General features: G+C 40.4%; 1 protein-coding gene across 1 annotated transcript in view; it reads left to right on the top strand.

Moving 5' to 3' along the window:
- KDM3A (lysine demethylase 3A) overlaps positions 1-20839 on the top strand; it is a 61750-nt gene that overhangs the window by 10563 nt on the left and 30348 nt on the right. Inside the window, exons 4-9 of the mRNA XM_065890768.1 lie at positions 1522-1624; positions 2320-2444; positions 3052-3124; positions 3229-3317; positions 9567-9730; positions 11284-11798. Of these exons, the coding sequence (XP_065746840.1) occupies positions 1522-1624; positions 2320-2444; positions 3052-3124; positions 3229-3317; positions 9567-9730; positions 11284-11798 (1069 nt within the window). The remainder of the gene's footprint in view (positions 1-1521; positions 1625-2319; positions 2445-3051; positions 3125-3228; positions 3318-9566; positions 9731-11283; positions 11799-20839) is intronic.

The following is a 20839-nucleotide window of genomic DNA, read 5'->3' as shown; positions in this document are numbered from 1 at the left end:
TTAGTCATCCCCTTTACCCACTTCTGTTTTGTGACCGGACTTGTTTCTATGGCCTGTAGGACAATTAAACCAGTTTATTTGCTGAAAGACAGTTTAGGACCAAGGGTCATTGCCATTGCTGGGCCTTGGCATTGACTTTTCTCTATGCAAGTCTCACTTTTACTTCCGTGTCCTCGAAGTGAGTGAAAACAAGATTCACACTCTGAACCCTATTTTATAATGTTTAGTAAACGGAACAGAGGAAGATGCTTTTACTTAATTGCAGACACGGGTTATCTTTATATGTCAAATAGGCATCTTGATATTTTTCCTACATTACAAGGCAGAATGACTGCTCTTAAGGACCAAGGAACATACAGCAGGGGCTGTGGATGTCTGCTTCACTGAGCAGTAGAGCAGTTTTTACTTCTTAGCATTGTTTTCGGGACAGTTCTGTTTCATATCTTTCATGTGTTTAACCTTTTCAGTTTTGTTTCTTGAGGTTGAAAAAGGTCAGTAAGTTTTATTTATTTAAGAGCCCTTTGTGGCCCGCCCCACTGACGTGGTATTTTACCTTGTAGTAGGAATTGGAGAACATATTTACATTTTTTGAAATTGCAGTAGCATGAAAAACAAAACAAAGCAAAACACACGGCCCGTTCTGGTTATTAATGTTGAGCTCTTATGAAACCCCTAGTTCAAGTCTAATGTTATTTGGCTTAAGAAATTTTTCCAGCATGGCCTCTCTAAAAGACTGTTCTTTCCAGTGGGAGAAATGGATGAACTAATTTTGGCCACTGTGTACCCGTTTCACATGCAGAAAAGTATGAAGGCCTGATATTGGAAGGGCTTCTGTGCTATGCAGTTTGGGTTTGGCAGGTTCCTCCTATTGACAGTCTGTATACATTTATCATAACTGAGTGTACACACAAAGCCAGAGCACTGTGGAATAGTGCCAAAAATAGAGCTGCCAAGAATTGAATGTTTCAAAGCTGGCTAGCTGAAGACTTAACGCTATTCATTCAGATTTTTTCCTTCCTCCCCCCCACACCCCCCTTCGTAAACAAGAATGCATTTGGAATTCTAGTTAGGGGAAATGAATCTGTGTGAAATGATGTTTGTGAAAAACAGCAATTTCAGTGAATTGACACTGGATCTAAGTGATTTCTGTGTATGTGTCCTTTGCCCCTTGCATTTGGAGCTGTGATTTCCCTAATCCATAGAGTTTGGGATACAGAGTATTTTTGACATGAACTGACTAGCTAGTTTGTTTGCTTATTATATTTAAAATTTGAGCCACTCTTAGTATCTGTCTTGCTCTTAGCTTGGGGTGGCTTCACTTCTGTCTGCCTTATATTTGTGATGGTTTGATGGTTTCCTACTATTTGACCAGTCTAATTCATTGGAGTTGCAATGGTTTGCTGCCATCAAATGGCTAATTGACACTACTTTAATCCCTGTGACTAAACTGATTGAAATATCCACTGGAATTTAAACAACTCTTCTTGTTACCTTAAAATGTAATGATTTTCCATTTTTCAGGATGTAAACAATCTTCGACTTTCACTTATCGATAATCAGAATGTCAGTAAAGAATTTCAAGCTTTGATTGTGAAACATTTGGATGAAAGCCATCTTTTACAAGGTAAGAAGCTATGTTTTAGCCCTTCTCACTCATTTGCTCATTAAAAATTCTAATTTGTTAGAAATTCTTTTGCTGCTTTTCCCATGCAACTAGATGAGTGGAGGACTTTATTCTGTAATGTATTCTAAAGCCTCTGAAATTTGGAGAGCTCAGGGATCCTGTGAAGACTATAAAAGTGAAGTAGGTATTAAACAAGCTCAGCTATATTTTGACATGGAATTTGATGTTTGGAATTTCAGTCTTATAAAATTAATAAAGCATTAATTTGGTAAGCTTGATCTTGCCATTTACTGTTAATGATTTTCTTGGTCAATTTCACAATTGTAAGTATTTTATCAGACTTAGCAGTTTTGCTGAGGTTCCTGAATTTGGATCCTCTAAAACTCTGCATAGGAGAATGAGTTACGTCTCAGTGTGTTATCTGATACTACATGGTCTGATACAAATACTAGAAGAAATATATTGCAAGTCTAAGATAAATCAATAGAAAAGTGAAGCTTTAAAATAGACAGTTTAAATTTTCTCCTAGCTTTGCTGAAATGTCTGTCTTCTTGCATTTATAGCAGTACCTTTTAATGTTTACTTTTTGTCTACTGCATTTTTAAAGACTTGGGAAAAGATTATCCTGGATAATGGTGCTGTTGGGAGATAATGCATATTGCTCTAAGGATTTTTTTTAATTTTTATTTTTTAAGGTGACAAAAACTTAGTTGGTTCAGAAGTAAAAATTTATAGCTTGGACCCATCTACTCAGTGGTTTTCTGCAACCATTGTAAATGGAAACCCAACATCAAAAACTCTTCAAGTCAACTGTGAGGAGGTAAGGATGATGATAACTTGACAGGGAAAGATAATTATAAAAAGGAATTATAGTATCTTATAGGAGCTAAACACCTTTATTATTTTATATTAAAATATCAGAGTAGAAAAAAACAACTGTTTTAAAAAGCAATTATATGTAAGAAGCCCCTATTATTTGTTTTTTTAAATAAATTTTAATTAATTTATTTATGGCTGCATTGGGTCTTCCCTGCTGCACACGGGCTTTCTCTAGTTGCGGCGAGCAGGGTCTACTCTTCGTTGTGGTGCGTGGGCTTCTCACTGCGGTGGCTTCTCTTGCTGTGGAGCATGGGTTCTAGGCACGCGGGCTTCAGTAGCTGTGGCATGCGGGCTCAGTAGTTGTGGCTTGTGGGCTCTAGAGCGCAGGCTCAGTTGTTGTGGCGCACGGGCTTAGTTGCTCCGTGTCATGTGGGACCTTCCCGGACCAGGGCTCGAACCCGTGTCCCCTGCATTGGCAGGTGGATTCTTAACCACTGCGCCACCAGGGAAGTCCCAGAAGCCCCTACTGTTATGTTGATAGAGCTAATTTCTGGTGTGTTCCTGAGCATTTTAAAATTTCCTAGTATCTTTATTTATTTGTTTTTAAGATTCCAGCACTGAAAATTGTCGATCCATCACTGATTCATGTTGAAGTTGTACATGATAACTTTGTGACATGTGGTAAGATACATTGTTTGATTAAAATCTTTGTTCTCCTTTCCCCTTTATCCTTCTCACATTAAGAGAGACAGGGACACCAACTTACCTGTTTTTAAATATTTTAGGTAATTCTACAAGAATTGGGGCTATAAAACGCAAATCTTCTGAGAATAATGGAAGCCTGGTTTCCAAACAAGCAAAATCTTGCTCTGAGGTAACCTTGATTTATTTTTGTCACTTGTGTAAACCTTTCTCTAACTCTCACAGTGCATGGCCAGTTTGTTTAGTGGTAATAAAGCTGTCTGCTCTGCTCTTCTGTGCTGTTGTGTCTGCTCTTTGCTAGTCCCAGATCTTGGCCGTAATTTCTATACTCAAGCAGATGGAGATAATATAAGTTTCTGGTTCACTATTGTTGTCAAGAAAAAGTTTTTAGTTTTGATGTTTCCTGAAAATTGTCAATAGATTTGACAGTTTCACCATATGGAGGTATTTTTGAAGATCAATTGAGTTGTGTGTGTCAGATCAGAAGAATGCCTTGCATGAGAGGAGGGGAGGAAGCTTAGAATTCTGAGTAGATTTGGTGTTGAAATAGGACTCCCCCCTCAATAATTGAGAGGTTTGATTGGTCATTTATGATTGGGTGAAAAAACATACTCACTTTTTGAAGGAAGTGGTTGGTTTGCCATTGCTAATTTCTGCCTAGAAAACTACAGGCTTCTGTGAATGGCACTGTTGAGTTCAAGTACTGGATTTAATTCTATCCTGAAATAGGATTTGGATCAAGAAACTTAAGGCTCTCAGCTTTTCCCTCTCCTCCCTGTTGTAGAGAAGCTGGCTTTCTTTAGCTCTTCAAGTCCTCATGCTTTCTCCAACCTTAGGACTCACTGTTCTCCTTTCTCTTCTAATCCTAGCTTCACTCTAATTAACTCCCATTTATCTTTCTGATGTGATGTTGCTTCCTCCAGGAAGCCATACCTAACATCTCTACAATCACTGTAACCTATATCCCAGACTAGGTCAAATTCCCTAATTTATTATGCTTTGTAATTACTCGTACATGTCTTCAGGACATCACAGTGTACACAATGGGGCAATTTTATTCAGAATTCCCCAAAGATTAGGCTAGACAGACTAGCCTAATGAGGGGATGGGGGACTGGGGTAGACTTCTCAAGGGAGGGTATAAATGACAGGGTCAAATTTTGAAATCTGGGGGGAAAAAAAGAAACTTAAGGCTTTTTCTTTTTTAATTGAGTTGAATCCTTAGGTCCTATTACAGTACAGATTACCTTTCTCACAACTTAGGTATCCAAATGCACTGTGTTACATGGAAAGTTTACTGTGTTATAATTGTCAAAAACGCCTTTATGATGCTCTGCTCCAGGCTGGAGTTTAGAATTTTATTTTCTTTTATTTATTTTTAAAAATATTTATTTCTTTGGCTGCACTAGGTCTTAGTTACAGAATGTGGGATCTTTAGTTGTGGCTTGCGGGATCTAGTTCCCCGACCAGGGATCAAACCCGGGACCCCTGCATTGGGAGCGCGGAGTCTTAACCACTGGGCCACCAGGGAAGTCCCTGGAGTTTAGAATTTTAAAATTGATCAAGTGGATATTGTTAAGATTGTTGGCAGCATTGTAGAGGGAACTTTGGAGCCTGGGTGGGGGCAGGGCAAGGAGAGATGGCATGAGAATGAGTCAGGGTCAGTGAATGCATCTAAGGCTCTGGATCAGGGCAGGCTGGACTACATCAACTAGAACCAAAGCAAGCACATGCTACACAAATACTAAAGAATCTGGGTGGCTAAGATGATTGGCTTTCCTGAGTCTTAAGCCTATGTACAGGGCACAGGAACTTTGATACTTGATGAGAAACTTTGTAAACCAGGATGTCTGATACCTCTGTCTTCCTTCCAAACGTGCAGGCTTGACCTCAGGTGGTTCAGGAAAGAACGAAGAGGTAATTACGGAAATTAGCATTACTACCTTTTCATTTTGCCTTAAAGTTTATGAAGGGGAAGTAATGTAGTAAGGACTGTAAATTGAGGATGTCAGGCAAGTGATTATTGCCTCTTAGAGGCAGACTCACAGGGGATACTGTCAAGTAATCCATGGTATTAGAAGCTGAAAGAGAAACAGAGCAGAATGGTAACCTGTCAGGTTTTGTTCTGGATAAATTGTTAACAGTCTTGCGTAGAGGTGATAAAGGGCAGTTTGGAGGAGTTGATTGCATGTTGCCTGTCCTGGAGAAGGCATCACTGTAGACATTCAGTAAGATGAAAAGGAGAGCCAGCCACGTGATGTTATGTGAGGTGGGGACCAGACCTGAGGAAATGGCATCCTGATGGATCATGGAGAAATCAACCTGGGGTACAAGCAGGACTGGGGTCAGTGGGGACCTCCTGTTGGGGAAGGTGCCAGTTCTTCAAAGTGTCAAGTTTATCCGTGATGTGATAGGCAGTTGAGCAAGTAAATTTATAACCTTGAAGGAGGTGCTTGTAAAATATGGTTACGTACGTAAGTGATCCTGTCTTCCTGACTCACGCTCTTGAAGGGCAGGGAGCTTGTGTCTTTGCTCTCTGTCAGCATACTGTCCAGCTCAGTAGGTTTGTGTGCTACTGATTACGGGACACAGTAGAAACTGTTTTCCCAAAAAGCCTGAACTTTGGTTGGGAGATAAGTTCCTCAACCTATTTGAGCCTTAACTTCAGCATCTAAAATGTGGAAATAAATTTGATGTTTAAAAAAATGTCTGTTTCAGCTCTTAAGAACTATCCTAGTCATCTTCACATTCTAAAGGAATTTGGAGATGGTAAATTTTTACCTGAGTATTGACGTTTTAGAAATTATTATTCTTTTTTTAATTATAAAAGGTATTCTCCTTTTATATTGCATTTGTTTTCAAAATAAAGATTCTTACATTTTAAAAAAAGTTATTCTCATTTAAAGATATTTAGGAAACCCAGAAAAGCATGGTAAAGAAAAGAAACATCACTCATAATCATACTTTTCAGAGACTCTCACTATTCACATTTTGGAATACCTGTCTTCCTCCTGTTTTTTTTTCTTTTTCTTTTTCCTGTATATCCGTGGAGGCTTTTTTTTTTTTTTTTTTTTTGTAAACTAAAAGCCATACTCTTGTGTAGCTTCCTTTACAGTATATTGTGAATATTTTTCCATATCCTGGGTGATCCTTGCAATCAGGCAAGTTTTTGGAAACACTGGCCTAGCCTAGATTTCAGGGGAGATGGAGAGGTAAAGGGAGAAGTGGGGAAAGAAAGAGAGTTCATTTACACGTGTGAGTGAAAGGTGAGTACAGTAACACACTTGGTGCACGTCTCACTGTGTCTGCACTTTCCAGATGTGTTGGACTGGCAAAGAGTTTGGTGCTCTTTGGATGACAGGAGTTTAGGTTGAGGGTGATAACACTCTTGATTGCTGGGATGAATACTTTTGGATAAGGTAAACCTGTTTGCCAGTAACATCTGGCTCCTTGAAGGTCTTCTCTGCCTAGCAGACTATTCCTCAGAGTTAGGACGTTGCCTGGTTAATTGAGAGAGTCTGCTAAGGAGTGTGAGCCAGCAGTGTCCTTTTTGGAATATCATTATACGCTCAATTATATTATCTCCGTCTGCTGGCAGGGAGGAACTATTGCCATGACTGGTATAGAAGACCTTCAGGGAAAACTCTTCAGGTAAGAAGAAACTTTGACCCTTGTCAAGTCAGAGGCCAATGCAGTGGTGTGCACGTGGAGATGGGTTTTGGAATCGGAGCCCTATCCCTGTTGAGCTAAACCTCAGTAAAGTTGTAGAGTGATATACTTCATCTTCTTAAAGGAAAAGCATCCAGGTTATGGTAATTCTAACACATGGTGACTGCACCGAGAAACTTCTCTGGGTATTTTCCTGCTTTGAGACAGCTAATCTGTGTGCCAGGCACTAGTGGTACAGCACAGCCCTGTACAGTATGCTTCATTACTCTCCTTTTTTCTCATTACTGTCATTCATTACTCCTCATTATGCTGGAGGAAACTGAAGCTTAGAGAGGTTAAAGAATGTGCTAGGAAGTGTCAGAGACTGGATTCCAACCAGGGTCTAACACCGAAACCCAGTGCTCTTAGCCACCGTGCTGTCGTTGCCACTCCTCTACGAAACCTTTCCTCGGTATGGTGAGGCACCATTGTAAAAACAGCAGAGTCCTCCTCCCTTCCCTCTATTCCTCCATCCTGCTTTCCAACAAATATTTATTGAACACGTAATATGTGCTAGACATTGGTGAGCATTACTGCCTGGTTCTTGAGGTATCTCACAAGACTTAGTTGTAGCTCTTTGAAATATTAAGTGCTAAGAGCATTTATTCATTCATGCATTCCACCAGTCTTTTTTATTGAGCATCTGCTATGTGCCTGGCTTTAAAAGGTGTAACGGTGGATACAAGAGCAGGGTCTGTGTCCATAGGGGTTTACTTTTCATTGTGAGGAGACTGACAGTAAAAAGAAGTAACTTAAGGTATTTTCACAGTGTGGTAGTACAGTGAAAGATAGAAACATGGCAATCTAATAAAGCGTACGGCAGCGGCTTGTGGGACACTGCTTTGGAAAGAGCGATCAGAGATACTGAGGTGACAGTTGAGCAGATTTGAGGGTGAAGGATGGAACCAGCCAACCACATGAAAACTGCCCAGACAGGGGGGATAGAAGTACAAAGGGGCAGGCAAGAAAGAACTTAGAACATTGAAGACCAGAAAGGAAGCCGGTATGGTTGGAGCACCGTAAACAGATGGAGTGAGATGAGGGGCAGAGACCAGACCGTGTAGAATTCTTGGAGGCAGTGGAGTGCCACCATCTGATTGATTTATGTTTTATAAAGATTGCTCTGTGGTAGAATAAATTTCAGATAGGAGGCAAAAGTTTTAGGCAGAAATGGAAGGGAATCAGGCCAGTTAGTATACACATAGTAGTCTAGGGGAAAGATGGTGGTCATGGTGGCCCGGAAAGAAATTTATAGATCCCAGAAACATTTTGGAAATAGAGGCAAGATTTCCTGGTTCATTGATCAGGTATGGGAAATGACTTGGAGGGTTTTTTGGCTCGAGCAGTTCAATGGATAAAACGAATAAAAACATCTGATTTCCTTATTTTAAGGATTAGGAAGCTGAGGCCCAGAGATGTAAAGTTGGCTAGCCCAAGGATGTCCTTGTAATAGCCAGAGCCTCCCCCAAACAATCCTTCTGGGGAACACTAGGCTGCTAATATTTAACCAAAACTGAGCTAACCTAGTGTAATATACGATCAGATGATTTAGCATTGATACCTTGAAATAGTTGGAAGCTATGCCGAAACTGTAATAGCGATTAAGAAAATTCTTATTTTTCAGATATTCGTATTTAGCATATACTAGACAGTATTTTCAAGGCTGTCAGAGTAAACGTCTGCGAAAAAGATTCATGAGTAGACTACATAGTCTGTATACAGAATTGTGAGGTTTTAAAAATTTACTCAGAGAGGTTCTGCATCAAATTTTAGAAGTTAGTAACTAGAAGATGAAACTTTGAAGATTTTGCAAGTTTAGATTTGGTAAGGTGAATGTAAAGGTCATTGTGGTATGAAAGAGACGCAATTGAAAAGGACAATGTGACTTCAAATTTAAGCACACGATGAAGAGGCTGGTGAAGATGGTCAGTGGGTTTCACCTGGTTAAGCCATAGACTGTTTAGCTGTCTGGAGTTGAGTTTAATCTCTTCCTTCTCTTTCCATGGTGGGAAGGTATAAACTGGATAGTATAAACTGGGTAGAATTTGGTCCGTTATTAATATTTTTGTAAAGTTAAAAGTACACGAAAGTGGAAGGGGACAAGTGTCCTAACTTTGTCCCACAGGCCTGTCATGACTTGATATTTTTTGCAGCTTGGGATGACCTTTGTGACTTGATGAGCCACAAACCAGCAAGAACCATGTCCTCAACCTTTATTGCATTGTAAAGGCTTAAGTTGGTACCCAGTAGGCACCACTGCCTGCAAGAGTCCTATGTGGTCTGGTCTCCTGCCAGTCTACGCAGTAAGTGCGTGGTGGGCACTTAGTAATGTCGAACTGAATGCATGTGAAGCTGCCACCATTTGAAGACTGTCGATTAAAAGCTCACTTCTGCGCTTGCATTAGTAAAGTAATTGCCACGTGGCTGCATTTTCCTGGCATAATGATTCAGAGGTCTGAAAGATCAGCTTGTGATCTTTTAAAGGAAGACGCACGTTTCGTGAAAAGCTGGAGTGACTTATTTAATAGCTCTCAGGTATAAGTCCTTAATTTGTGATTTATTACTTGTTCTACCGTCCTGTTCTTTTTATTTGGTGATTTTGGTGTGCTTGTTTACTACTAAACCGAGCGAATAAACTTGAATCTTGCTAGCATTTCGTAATGCCTCAACTAGGGGCTTTCCTTTTAATACCCGTTTGGTTTGGTGTCTTTTAGGCCTCTCCCAGTGTGTGTCCTGTACAGTCCGTTCCCACAACAGTTTTTAAGGAGATACTGCTCGGCTGCACTGCAGCAACTCCGCCAAGTAAGGACCCGAGACATCAGAGTACTCCCCAGGCCGCCAACTCTCCACCTAACCTTGGAGCAAAAAGTCCTCAAGGGTGAGCAGTTACGATTTAAAAATGTTTAATCATAATACAGAGAACGGGTATTTTAGCCATGGTTCTTCCCGTCTGAGCTGACGTTGCTCAGGTGGCAAGACGGACCCTACGTTCAGTGTTTATAGAGAGACCCTTACTGCAGCTAAAATTTGATGTAATTACCTGCCATTCAGTGTATCTCAGGTTGTCCAGGGAGGTTAGAGTTTCCAGGTTGGTCAGGTGCCTTCAGAGGTGGCAAGTGTAGTAGGCATACAGGACAACATTTAAAGGGTTACAGAAAAGAAAGGGGTGTGAGGAAAGAGGCGCTTTCTTGACGTGATCTAGGGAGAATGGTCAATTGAAATACTACAGACAGCTGTAGAATAATGTCCACTTTCAAGGAAAAGGGAGCAGATTGGTTGTATGTGGAAGACCGAGGTCAGTGGGAGTGTGGAGAAGAGGGAGACAGGGTTCCAGTGAGTGGTTCTCATCAGCCCAGACCTCAAGTATAGGTGAGAAATGTGGCAGTAGAGAAAATACTAAGCCATGAGGCATAGTTACTAAGTTATAGGTGAAGATAATAAGAAATGTAAAATTTAATCAGAGATTTAAAGTGGCTACAAGGTTAATGGAGAGAAGAGTTTGAAGGGAAGGATCTCTTAGGAGGAGCGGTGGCCTGTGCAGGCAGTAGATAAAAACCTAAGATAGGGGTCAGAGACTGGTATAGAAAGGTAGGCTTGGAAGGCCACTGCAGTAAGGTGGGAGGGTGGGTGAGCACATCGGTTCACTGGGAGGACAGCGGGCTGCTTGGGAGAGAGCTTGGAGGAGGGACACATAGCAGTCAGAGAGAGGGCGGAGTGGTCTTCAGAGCAGAAAGACGGAGCCGTAAGAAGTTCGGTGGTACCCAAGCAAAGATGTCTAGTGTGGGTACTTAAGAGAGAACAGCTTCTCCAGGATGAGATCCTTTGTTAGAGGCAGGAAAACGAGTGTAACAGGAAAAAAGGACTTTGCATTTTGCTGGGGAAAGAACTTTAGGATGAATTTCAGAGAAACAAAGTTTCTTTAAGGATAACCCCTATTGGGGGTGGAGGGAGTACCAGATGGTTCTGTGAACAAGTACATAATCAGCTGGCTCTTCTCTTTGCTTTGGGTCTTGATCACTGACCAAACGAGTGAAATAGTCCAGTGCTAAGGCTGGTAACACGTTCATAGTCAGATAGGGTTTTGCGCTGCTGGCGATTTGGGTTCCATGTGATACTCAGTTTGCTTTGAAGGAAAGCTAAGGTTCATTTTGCTATGAGAAGTAGAACTAACTTGAAGTAGTTACAGATTTATGAGAACACGCAAATAGGATTTAGGGTTATCTTTTTCTTCGTGTTTAATATATTTTTGCAGAGCCATTGACTGATTACTTTTAACTCCAGCCCATAGAAACCTATCATAAATTCTCTAATATAAGCGGTTTTCTTTTCTCTTTCATACTGGTTACTTTAGGGAACCAAGCAATTACTTTTGGAAGGTAGGGAAGAGATAAAAGAATCCTAGATGCTAGTTTTCATATTACTCTTTTTCAGAAGTCATAAACAGATTTTACCAGAACTTTCTTCCTGTCTAAATACAAAGCCTGAAATACTGAGAACACCAGATGTTGTCTGCAAAGTAGGGTTGCTCTCTTCCAAGTCCTCTCAGATTGGAACTGGAGACTTGAAAACCCTGAGTGAACCAAAGGGAAGCTATACCCAGCTGAAGACAAACACTGACCAGGAAAGCGGCTTGGAATCTTTTCCTCCATCATCGACTGACCTTCCTAGGGAGTGCTTACCTACAAAGGCTTCTTCTACGGCAGAACTGGAAATTGCCAGTACTCCTGAACTGCAGAAGCATCTCGAACATGGACCTTCCACATCTGATGTCCTTTCAAATAAGCCAGAAGAGAAGGCAGATGTCAACAGTAATAGTCCTCATTGTTGTGTAGAAAAAAAGGTAGAACCTTCAACTTTAGGTTGCCAGTCACAGAATTTAAAGGAGTCTTCAGCAAAAGTAGATACTGAGAGCTGTTATACAAGAAGCAACAATAAAATCCAGAATGGTGAGTGTTTCTGCATATCTTTATTGGTAGAAGGTAAGAAGTGGTTGTCAGTACGCACATATCTTCTTCCTACCTTATGAGAAAATGACTGTAGAAAAAGTTCATACAATCAAAAAAGTTCAAAGAAGAAAGTAAAATCCCTAAATCTTCTCAGAAATGATTACTTTTAACATTTTGGTGGACTTAGTTCCATGTATATAGAAACACAGATAAACCATTACACAAATGGGTTCATACCAACAGTTTTACCCAGTGCATTAGTGTAGGTGCCTCTCAACATTTTAAAGTCTGCAAGGATTCCATTATATGCATTTACCGTATGACTTAGGTGGTTCCCAGTTTTTGGTTTAAGAAAATAATTTTGAAATAAAATCTAAAGTGATCTGATGATTGCCTTATCTTCAGCCTATTCCTTATCTTTCTGTGACATCCAGGTTGGAGTGAAGGAAGTGATTGAAATTTTATGCTCACACAGGTAGTCCAGATTTGAAATTCTTTTAAAAAGGGAATTGCGGGCTTCCCTGGTGGCACAGTGGTTGAGAGTCCGCCTGCCGATGCAGGGGACACGGGTTCGTGCCCCGGTCCGGGAAGATCCCACATGCCGCCGAGCGGCTGGGCCCGTGAGCCATGGCCGCTGAGCCTGCGCGTCCGGAGCCTGTTGCTCCGAGGCGGGAGAGGCCATGACAGTGAGAGGCCCGCGTACCGCAAAAAAAAAAAAAAAAAGGGAATTGCATCACCACCTCTAGAAAAGGGATTTTTAGTTAAAGAATTTAAGGACAGTGCTGAAACACCAGGCAGAGTCTCTTTGCTTAAGCGGAGGTCCGGCTGCGCCCACAATTTAGAACTAAGTACTCTTCTTATAGAGAAAATGGCACATGTATTTCACACGACTTATGTTAAGTTTGAGGATGAATATCAGTGGTGGTAGTTACCAGATGCTCTCTTACTAGAATTAATAGAACTAAATGGCTTCAGTGTGTCAGAAGATTCAGGCCTATTACAGTTTAAAAATAGACTTGATAATTGTCAGCTGTGTGGGAAAATTAACTTAAAAAAAACCGTAATGAAAACGCTATTCATTTGGGTAAGTAACAAATGAATAATCCACACTCTAGCTTTTCCTACAGGCCTCTGAAACTAGAGGTGGATTTGACTGGGGGTCTTTTTGAAGTAGAGTTGGAGGAATTGGAAAACAACTTTCCTTGCTGAGTAATACTTCTAACCCAGCTTGTTCGTTCTCGAGGCTTAAGTCGTTACAGCTGGTAATTTGCACAAAATTAACTGCATAAGGTACTGCTGTTCCTCAGGAGTTATGTAACTCCCCAAAGAAAGCGAATATTCATAACCATGTCCCTGTTCTATTTCTTTATTCTTTTTGAGTCATCAGCCCTCACATTCAGCTAGTTTTTAAGGCAAATTATTTTAATATGTGAAGAAACAAAGTTCTGGACCGGTAAGCACATTATAGGTATAGAAGTGAGTTTCAGAGCCCAGCTTTGTCTTTTTCAATATGTTGTGCAGCTATGCTCCAACTAAAATGATTTTAAGAGAAATGAAAAAGCCACTCCACATCCTGGTGCATGCTGTCTACTGGGACTTTTGGCTGAGGAGTAAGACAGTGTGATCAGAAGCCTGCCAGGATCTCTGTGCTGTTTCCACCAGTATTGCTTGTGGGTATGGAGAGACTCGACTGGAAACTGTTCCTCTGCTGTGTGTGTCCTTGCTTGCTTAGGGGTTAGAAAACAAAAACAAGCTGGAGTTGAACAGCTGCCCTCTTTCTGTTTAGTAGACGTGTGGCTCCTCAGAAGTTGGTGTTGCTTTTTTCCCTTGACTCTGCTCTGAATTGAGTCCTTGATTGGGGATCAGCTGTTCCCCTCCTCACTGAAGAGCTAGATTTAGATAGTTCAACTTGCTTATTTCTAGGTATTTCCTCTTTTAAGCCCAGGCCGAACAGATAAGATAATCTCTGGACTCGGTCTGGGAAAAACTGGTCCACTCAAAGAATGATGTGTTTCCAATATCTGAGTAATTAAAATTCCATCCTGAACTACTGATTTCTTTATTTTCCCTCCTTTCTTGCTTTACCTTCTCTTTCACTAACTGAATGCGAATGTTTAAGGGGTCAAGGCCTGATGGCATCCATTTAGCATTTTACACTGTGCTCTAGTCATGCTTTAAAAGAGAGGTAAGATTAGAACACGTCTAAGGTAATTATTAAAGGTGCTTATATTATTTAAAGCCTTCTTTGGTTTGAGATCTTTATTCTAGTTTCTTTCAAGACTCCTTACCACCATCTCCTACCCATCTCTTGACTGGGTCCCCAGAAGTTGTGTTTTTGTTTTTTGTTTGCCTAAGAATCAACTTTCCTCTTCTCAGCTCCCTTGGACCCCGAGAAAAGGTCTTTTCTGTCGGGGATTGTTTTTTTTTTTTTTTTAAACATCTTTATTGGGGTATAATTGCTTTACAATGGTGTGTTAGTTTCTGCTTTATAACAAAGTGAATCAGTTATACATATACATATGTTCCCATATCTCGTCCCTCTTGCGTCTCCCTCCCTCCCACCCTCCCTATCCCACCCCTCTAGGTGGTCACAAAGCACCGAGCCAATATCCCTGTGCCATGTGGCTGCTTCCCACTAGCTATCTACCTTACGTTTGTTAGTGTATATATGTCTATGCCTCTCTCTCGCCCTGTCACAGCTCACCCTTCCCCCTCCCCATATCCTCAAGTCCGTTCTCCAGTAGGTCTGTGTCTTTATTCCTGTCTTACCCCTAGGTTCTTCATGACATTTTTTTTTTCTTAAATTCCATATACATGTGCTGGCATACGGTATTCGTCTTTCTCTTTCTGACTTACTTCACTCTGTATGACAGACTCTAGGTCTATCCACCTCATTACAAATAGCTCAATTTCGTTTCTTTTTATGGCTGAGTAATATTCCATTGTATATATGTGCCGCATCTTCTTTATCCATTCATCCGATGATGGACACTTAGGTTGTTTCCATCTCCGGGCTATTGTAAATAGAGCTGCAATGAACATTTTGGTACATGACTCTTTTTGAATTATGGTTTTCTCAGGGTATATGCCCAGTAGTGGGATTGCTGGGTCATATGGTAGTTCTATTTGTAGTTTTTTAAGGAACCTCCATACTGTTCTCCATAGTGGCTGAACCAATTCACATTCCCACCAGCAGTGCAAGAGTGTTCCCTTTTCTCCACACCCTCTCCAGCATTTATTGTTTCTAGATTTTTTGAAGATGGCCATTCTGACTGGTGTGAGATGATATCTCATTGTAGTTTTGATTTGCATTTCTCTAATGATTAATGATGTTGAGCATTCTTTCATGTGTTTGTTGGCAGTCTGTATATCTTCTCTGGAGAAATGTCTATTTAGGTCTTCTGCCCATTTTTGGATTGGGTTGTTTGTTTTTTTGTTATTGAGCTGCATGAGCTGCTTGTAAATTTTGGAAATTAATCCTTTGTCAGTTGCTTCATTTGCAAATATTTTCTCCCATTCTGAGGGTTGTCTTTTGGTTTTGTTTATGGTTTCCTTTGCTGTGCAAAAGCTTTGAAGTTTCATTAGGTCCCATTTGTTTATTTTTGCTTTTATTTCCATTTCTCTAGGAGGTGGGTCAAAAAGGATCTTGCTGTGATTTATGTCATAGAGTGTTCTGCCTATGTTTTCCTCTAAGAGTTTGATAGTTTCTGGCCTTACATTTAGGTCTTTAATCCATTTTGAGCTTATTTTTGTGTATGATGTTAGGGAGTGATCTAATCTCATACTTTTACATGTACCTGTCCAGTTTTCCCAGCACCACTTATTGAAGAGGCTGTCCCTTCTCCACTGTACATTCCTGCCTCCTTTATCAAAGATAAGGTGACCATATGTGTGTGGGTTTATCTCTGGGCTTTCTATCCTGTTCCATTGATCTATCTTTCCGTTTTTGTGCCAGTACCATACTGTCTTGATTACTGTAGCTTTGTAGTATAGTCTGAAGTCAGGGAGCCTGATTCCTCCAGCTCCATTTTTCGTTCTCAAGATTGCTTTGGCTATTCGGGGTCTTTTGTGTCTCCATACAAATTGTGAAATTTTTTGTTCTAGTTCTGTGAAAAATGCCAGTGGTAGTTTGATGGGGATTGCATTGAATCTGTAGATTGCTTTGGGTAGTAGAGTCATTTTCACAATGTTGATTCTTCCAATCCAAGAACATGGTATATCTCTCCATCTATTTGTATCATCTTTAATTTCTTTCATCAGTGTCTTATAATTTTCTGCATACAGGTCTTTCGTCTCCTTAGGTAGGTTTATTCGTAGATATTTTATTCTTTTTGTTGCAGTGGTAAATGGGAGTGTTTTCTTGATTTCACTTTCAGATTTTTCATCCTTAGTGTATAGGAATGCCAGAGATTTCTGTGCATTTTAATTTTGTATCCTGCTACTTTACCAAATTCATTGATTAGCTCTAGTAGTTTTCTGGTGGCATCTTTAGGATTCTCTATGTATAGTATCATGTCATCTGCAAACAGTGACAGCTTTACTTCTTTTCCGATTTGGATTCCTTTTATTTCCTTTTCTTCTCTGATTGCTGTGGCTAAAACTTCCAAAACTATGTTGAATAAGAGTGGTGAGAGTGGGCAACCTTGTCTTGTTCCTGATCTTAGTGGAAATGCTTTCAGTTTTTCACCATTGAGGATGATGTTGGCTGTGGGCTTGTCATATATGGCCTTTATTATGTTGAGGAAAGTTCCCTCTATGCCTACTTTCTGCAGGGTTTTTATCATAAATGGGTGTTGAATTTTGTCAAAAGCTTTCTCTGCATCTATTGAGATGATCGTATGGTTTTTATCCTTCAATTTGTTAATATGGTTTATCACATTGATAGATTTGTGTATATTGAAGAATCCTTGCATTCCTGGAATAAACCCCACTTGATCGTGGTGTATGATCCTTTTAATGTGCCGTTGGATTCTGTTTGCTAGTATTTTGTTGAGGATTTTTGCATCTATGTTCATCAGTGATATTAGCCTGTAGTTTTCGTTCTTTGTGACATCCTTGTCTGGTTTTGGTATCAAGGTGATGGTGGCCTCCTAGAATGAATTTGGGAGTGTTCCTCCCTCTGCTATATTTGGAAGGGTTTGAGAAGGAGAGGTGTTAGCTCTTCTCTAAATGTTTGATAGAATTCACCTGTGAAGCCATCTGGTCCTGGGCTTTTGTTTGTTGGAAGATTCTTAATCAGAGTTTCAATTTCAGTGCTTGTGATTGGTCTGTTCATATTTTCTATTTCTTCCAGATTCAGTCTTGGCAGGTTGTGTATTTCTAAGAATTTGTCCATTTCTTCCAGGTTGTCCATTTTATTGGCATAGAGTTGCTTGTAGTAATCTCTCATGATCTTTTTTATTTCTGCAGTGTCAGTTGTTACTTCTCCTTTTTCATTTCTAATTCTATTGATTTGAGTCTTCTCCCTTTTTTTCTTGATGAGTCTGGCTAATGGTTTATCTATTTTGTTTATCTTCTCAAAGAACCAGATTTTAGTTTTATTGATCTTTGCTATTTCCTTCATTTCTTTTTCATTTCTGATCTGATTTTTATGATTTCTTTCCTTCTGCTAACTTTGGGGGTTTTTTGTTCTTCTTTCTCTAAATGCTTGAGGTGCGAGTTTAGGTTGTTTACTTGAGATGTTTCCTGCTTCTTAAGGTGGGCTTGTATTGCTATAAACTTCCCTCTTAGAACTGCTTTTGCTGCATCCCATAGGTTTTGGGTCGTTGTGTCTCCATTGTCATTTGTTTCTAGGTACTTTTTTATTTCCTCTCTGATTTCTTCAGTGATCACTTCGTTATTAAGTAGTGTATTGTTTAGCCTCCATGTGTTTGGATTTTTTACAGATCTTTTCCTGTAATTGATATCTAGTCTCATGGTGTTGTGGTTGGAAAAGATACTTGATACGATTTCAGTTTTCTTAAATTTACCAAGGCTTGATTTGTGACCTAAGGTATGATCTGTCCTGGAGAATGTTCCATGAGCACTTGAGAAAAACGTGTATTCTGTTGTTTTTGGATGGAGTGTCCTATAAATATCAATTAAGTCCATCTTGTTTAATGTATCATTTAAAGCTTGTGTTTCCTTATTTATTTTCATTTTGGATGATCTGTCCATTGGTGAAACTGGGGTGTTACAGTCCCCTACTATGAATGTGTTACTGTCGATTTCCCCTTTTATGGCTGTTAGTATTTACCTTATGTATTGAGGTGCTCCTATGTTGGGTGCATAAATACTTACAATTGTTATATCTTCTTCTTGGATCGATCCCTTGATCATTATGTAGTGTCCTTCTTTGTCTCTTCTAATAGTCTATTTCAAAGTCTATTTTGTCTGATATGAGAATTGCTACTCCAGCTTTCTTTTGGTTTCCATTTGCATGGAATATCTTTTTCTATCCCCTTACTTTCAGTCTGTATTTGTCTGTAGGTCTGAAGTGGGTCTCTTGTAAACAGCATATATATGGGTCTTGTTTTTGTATCCATTCAGCCAATCTGTGTCTTTTGGTGGGAGCATTTAGTCCACTTACATTTAAGGTAATTATTGATATGTTCCTATTCCCATTTTCTAAATTGTTTTGGGGTCATTATTATAGGTCTTTCCCTTTTCTTGTGTTTCTTGCCTAGAGAAGTTCCTTTAGCATTTGTTGTAAAGCTGGTTTGGTGGTGCTGAACTGTCTCAGCTTTTGCTTGTCTCTAAAGGTTTTAATTTCTCCATCAAGTCTGAATGAGATCCTTGCTGGGTAGAGTAGTCTTGGTTGCAGGTTTTTCTCCGCCATCACTTTCAGTATGTCCTGCCACTCCCTTCTGGCTTTCAGAGTTTCTGCTGAGAGATCAGCTGTTAACCTTATGGGGATTCCCTTGTGTGTTATTTGTTTTTCGCTTGCTGCTTTTAATATGCTTTCTTTGTATATAATTTTTGACAGTTTGATTAATATGTGTCTTGGCATATTTCTCCTTGGATTTATCCTGTATGGGACTCTCTGTGCTTCCTGGACTTGATTAACTATTTCCTTTCCCATATTAGGGAAGTTTTCAACTATAATCTCTTCAAATATTTTCTCAGTCCCTTTCTTTTTCTCTTCTTCTTCTGGAACCCCTATAATTCAAATGTTGGTGCGTTTAATGTTATCCCAGAGGTCTCTGAGACTGTCCTCAGTTCTTTTAATTCTTTTTTCTCTATTCTGCTCTGCAGTAGTTATTTCCACTATTCTCTCTTCCAGGTCACTTATCTGTTCTTCTGCCTCAGTTATTCTGCTATTGATCTCATCTAGAGTCTTTTTCATTTCATTTATTGTGTTGTTCTTCATTGTTTGTTTCATCTTTAGTTCTTCTAGGTCCTTGTTAAACGTTTCTTGTATTTTCTCCATTGTATTTCCAAGATTTTGGATCATCTTTACTATCATTATTCTGAATTCTTTTTCAGGTAGACTGCCTATTTCTTCATTTGTTTGGCCTGGTGCATTTTTATCTTGCTCCTTCATCTGCTGTGTGTTTTTCTGTCTTCTCATTTTGCTTATCTTACTGTGTTTGGGGTCTCCTTTTTGCAGGCTGCAGGTTCGTAGTTCCCGTTGTTTTTGATGTCTGTCCCCAGTGGCTAAGGTTGGTTCAGTGGGTTGTGTAGGCTTCCTGGCGGAGGGGACTAGTGCCTGTGTTCTGGTGGATGAGGCTGGATCTTGTCTCTCTAGTGGGCAGGTCCACGTCTGGTGGTGTGTTTTGGGGTGTCTGTGGACTTATTATGATTTTAGGCAGCCTCTCTGCTAATGGGTGGGGTTGTGTTCCTGTTTTGCTAGTTGTTTGGCATAGGGTGACCAGCACTGTAGCTTGCTGGTCATTGAGTGAAGCTGGGTGCTGGTGTTGCGATGGAGATCTCTGGGAGATTTTCGCCGTTTGATATCATGTGGAGCTGGGAGGTCTCTTGTGGACCAGTGTCCTGAAGTTGGCTCTCCCACCTCAGAGGCACAGCACTGACTCCTGGCTGCAGCACCAAGAGCCTTTCATCCACACGGCTCAGAATAAAAGGGAGAAAAAGTAGAGAGAATTAGTAGAATTATGAAGAAAGAAAGAAAGAAAGGAGGGAAGGAAGGAAGAAGGAAAGAAGGAAAGAAAGGGATGTAGGGAGGAAGGAAGGAGGGAAGGAAGGAAAAAAGAAAAGAAGATACACTAAAATAAAATAAAGTTATTAAATTAAAAAATAATTATTTAGGAAAAAAAGGGGGCACGGATAGAACCTTAGGACAAATGGTGGAAGCAAAGCAATACAGACAAAATCTTACACAGAAGCAGACACATACACCCTCACAAAAAGAGGTAAAGGGGAAAAAATCATAGATCTTGCTCTCAAAGTCCACCTCCTCAATTTGGGATCATTCATTGTCTAAAGGAGGGAGCGAGGGAGGGAAGGAAGGAAGGGAAAGAAAGAAGGTAAAGTATAATAAAGTTATTAAAATTAATTATTAAGAAAAAAAATTTAAAAAAAAACGGACGGATAGAACCCTAGGACAAATGGTGGAGGTGGAAGCAAAGCTATACAGACAAAATCTCACACAGAAGCATACACATACACACTCACAAAAAGAGGAAAAGGAGAAAAAAATAGATCTTGTTCTCGAAGTCCACCTCCTCAATTTGGGATGACTCGTCTATATTCATGTATTCCACAGATGCAGGGTACATCAAGTTGATTGTGGAGCTTTAATCCGCTGCTTCTGAGGCTGCTGGGAGGGATTTCCCTTTCTCTTCTTTGTTCTCACAGTTCACAGGGGCTCAGCTTTGGATTGGGCCCCGCCTCTGCGTGTAGGTCGCCAGAGGGCGTCTGTGTTTTGCTCAGACAGGACGGGGTTAAAGGAGCCGCTGATTCGGGGGCTCTGGCGCACTCAGGCCGGGGAGAGGGAGGGGCACGGCGTGCGGGGCGAGCCTGCGGCGGCAGAGGCTGGCGTGACATTGCATCAGCCTGAGGCCCGCTGTGTGTTCTCCCGGGAAAGTTGTCCCTGGATCCCGGGA

The sequence above is a fragment of the Phocoena phocoena genome, chromosome 14 (genome assembly GCF_963924675.1).
Source record: "Phocoena phocoena chromosome 14, mPhoPho1.1, whole genome shotgun sequence".
In the NCBI taxonomy this organism is placed as follows: Eukaryota; Metazoa; Chordata; class Mammalia; order Artiodactyla; family Phocoenidae; genus Phocoena; species Phocoena phocoena.
This window is presented reverse-complemented; position numbering and strand designations above follow the sequence as displayed.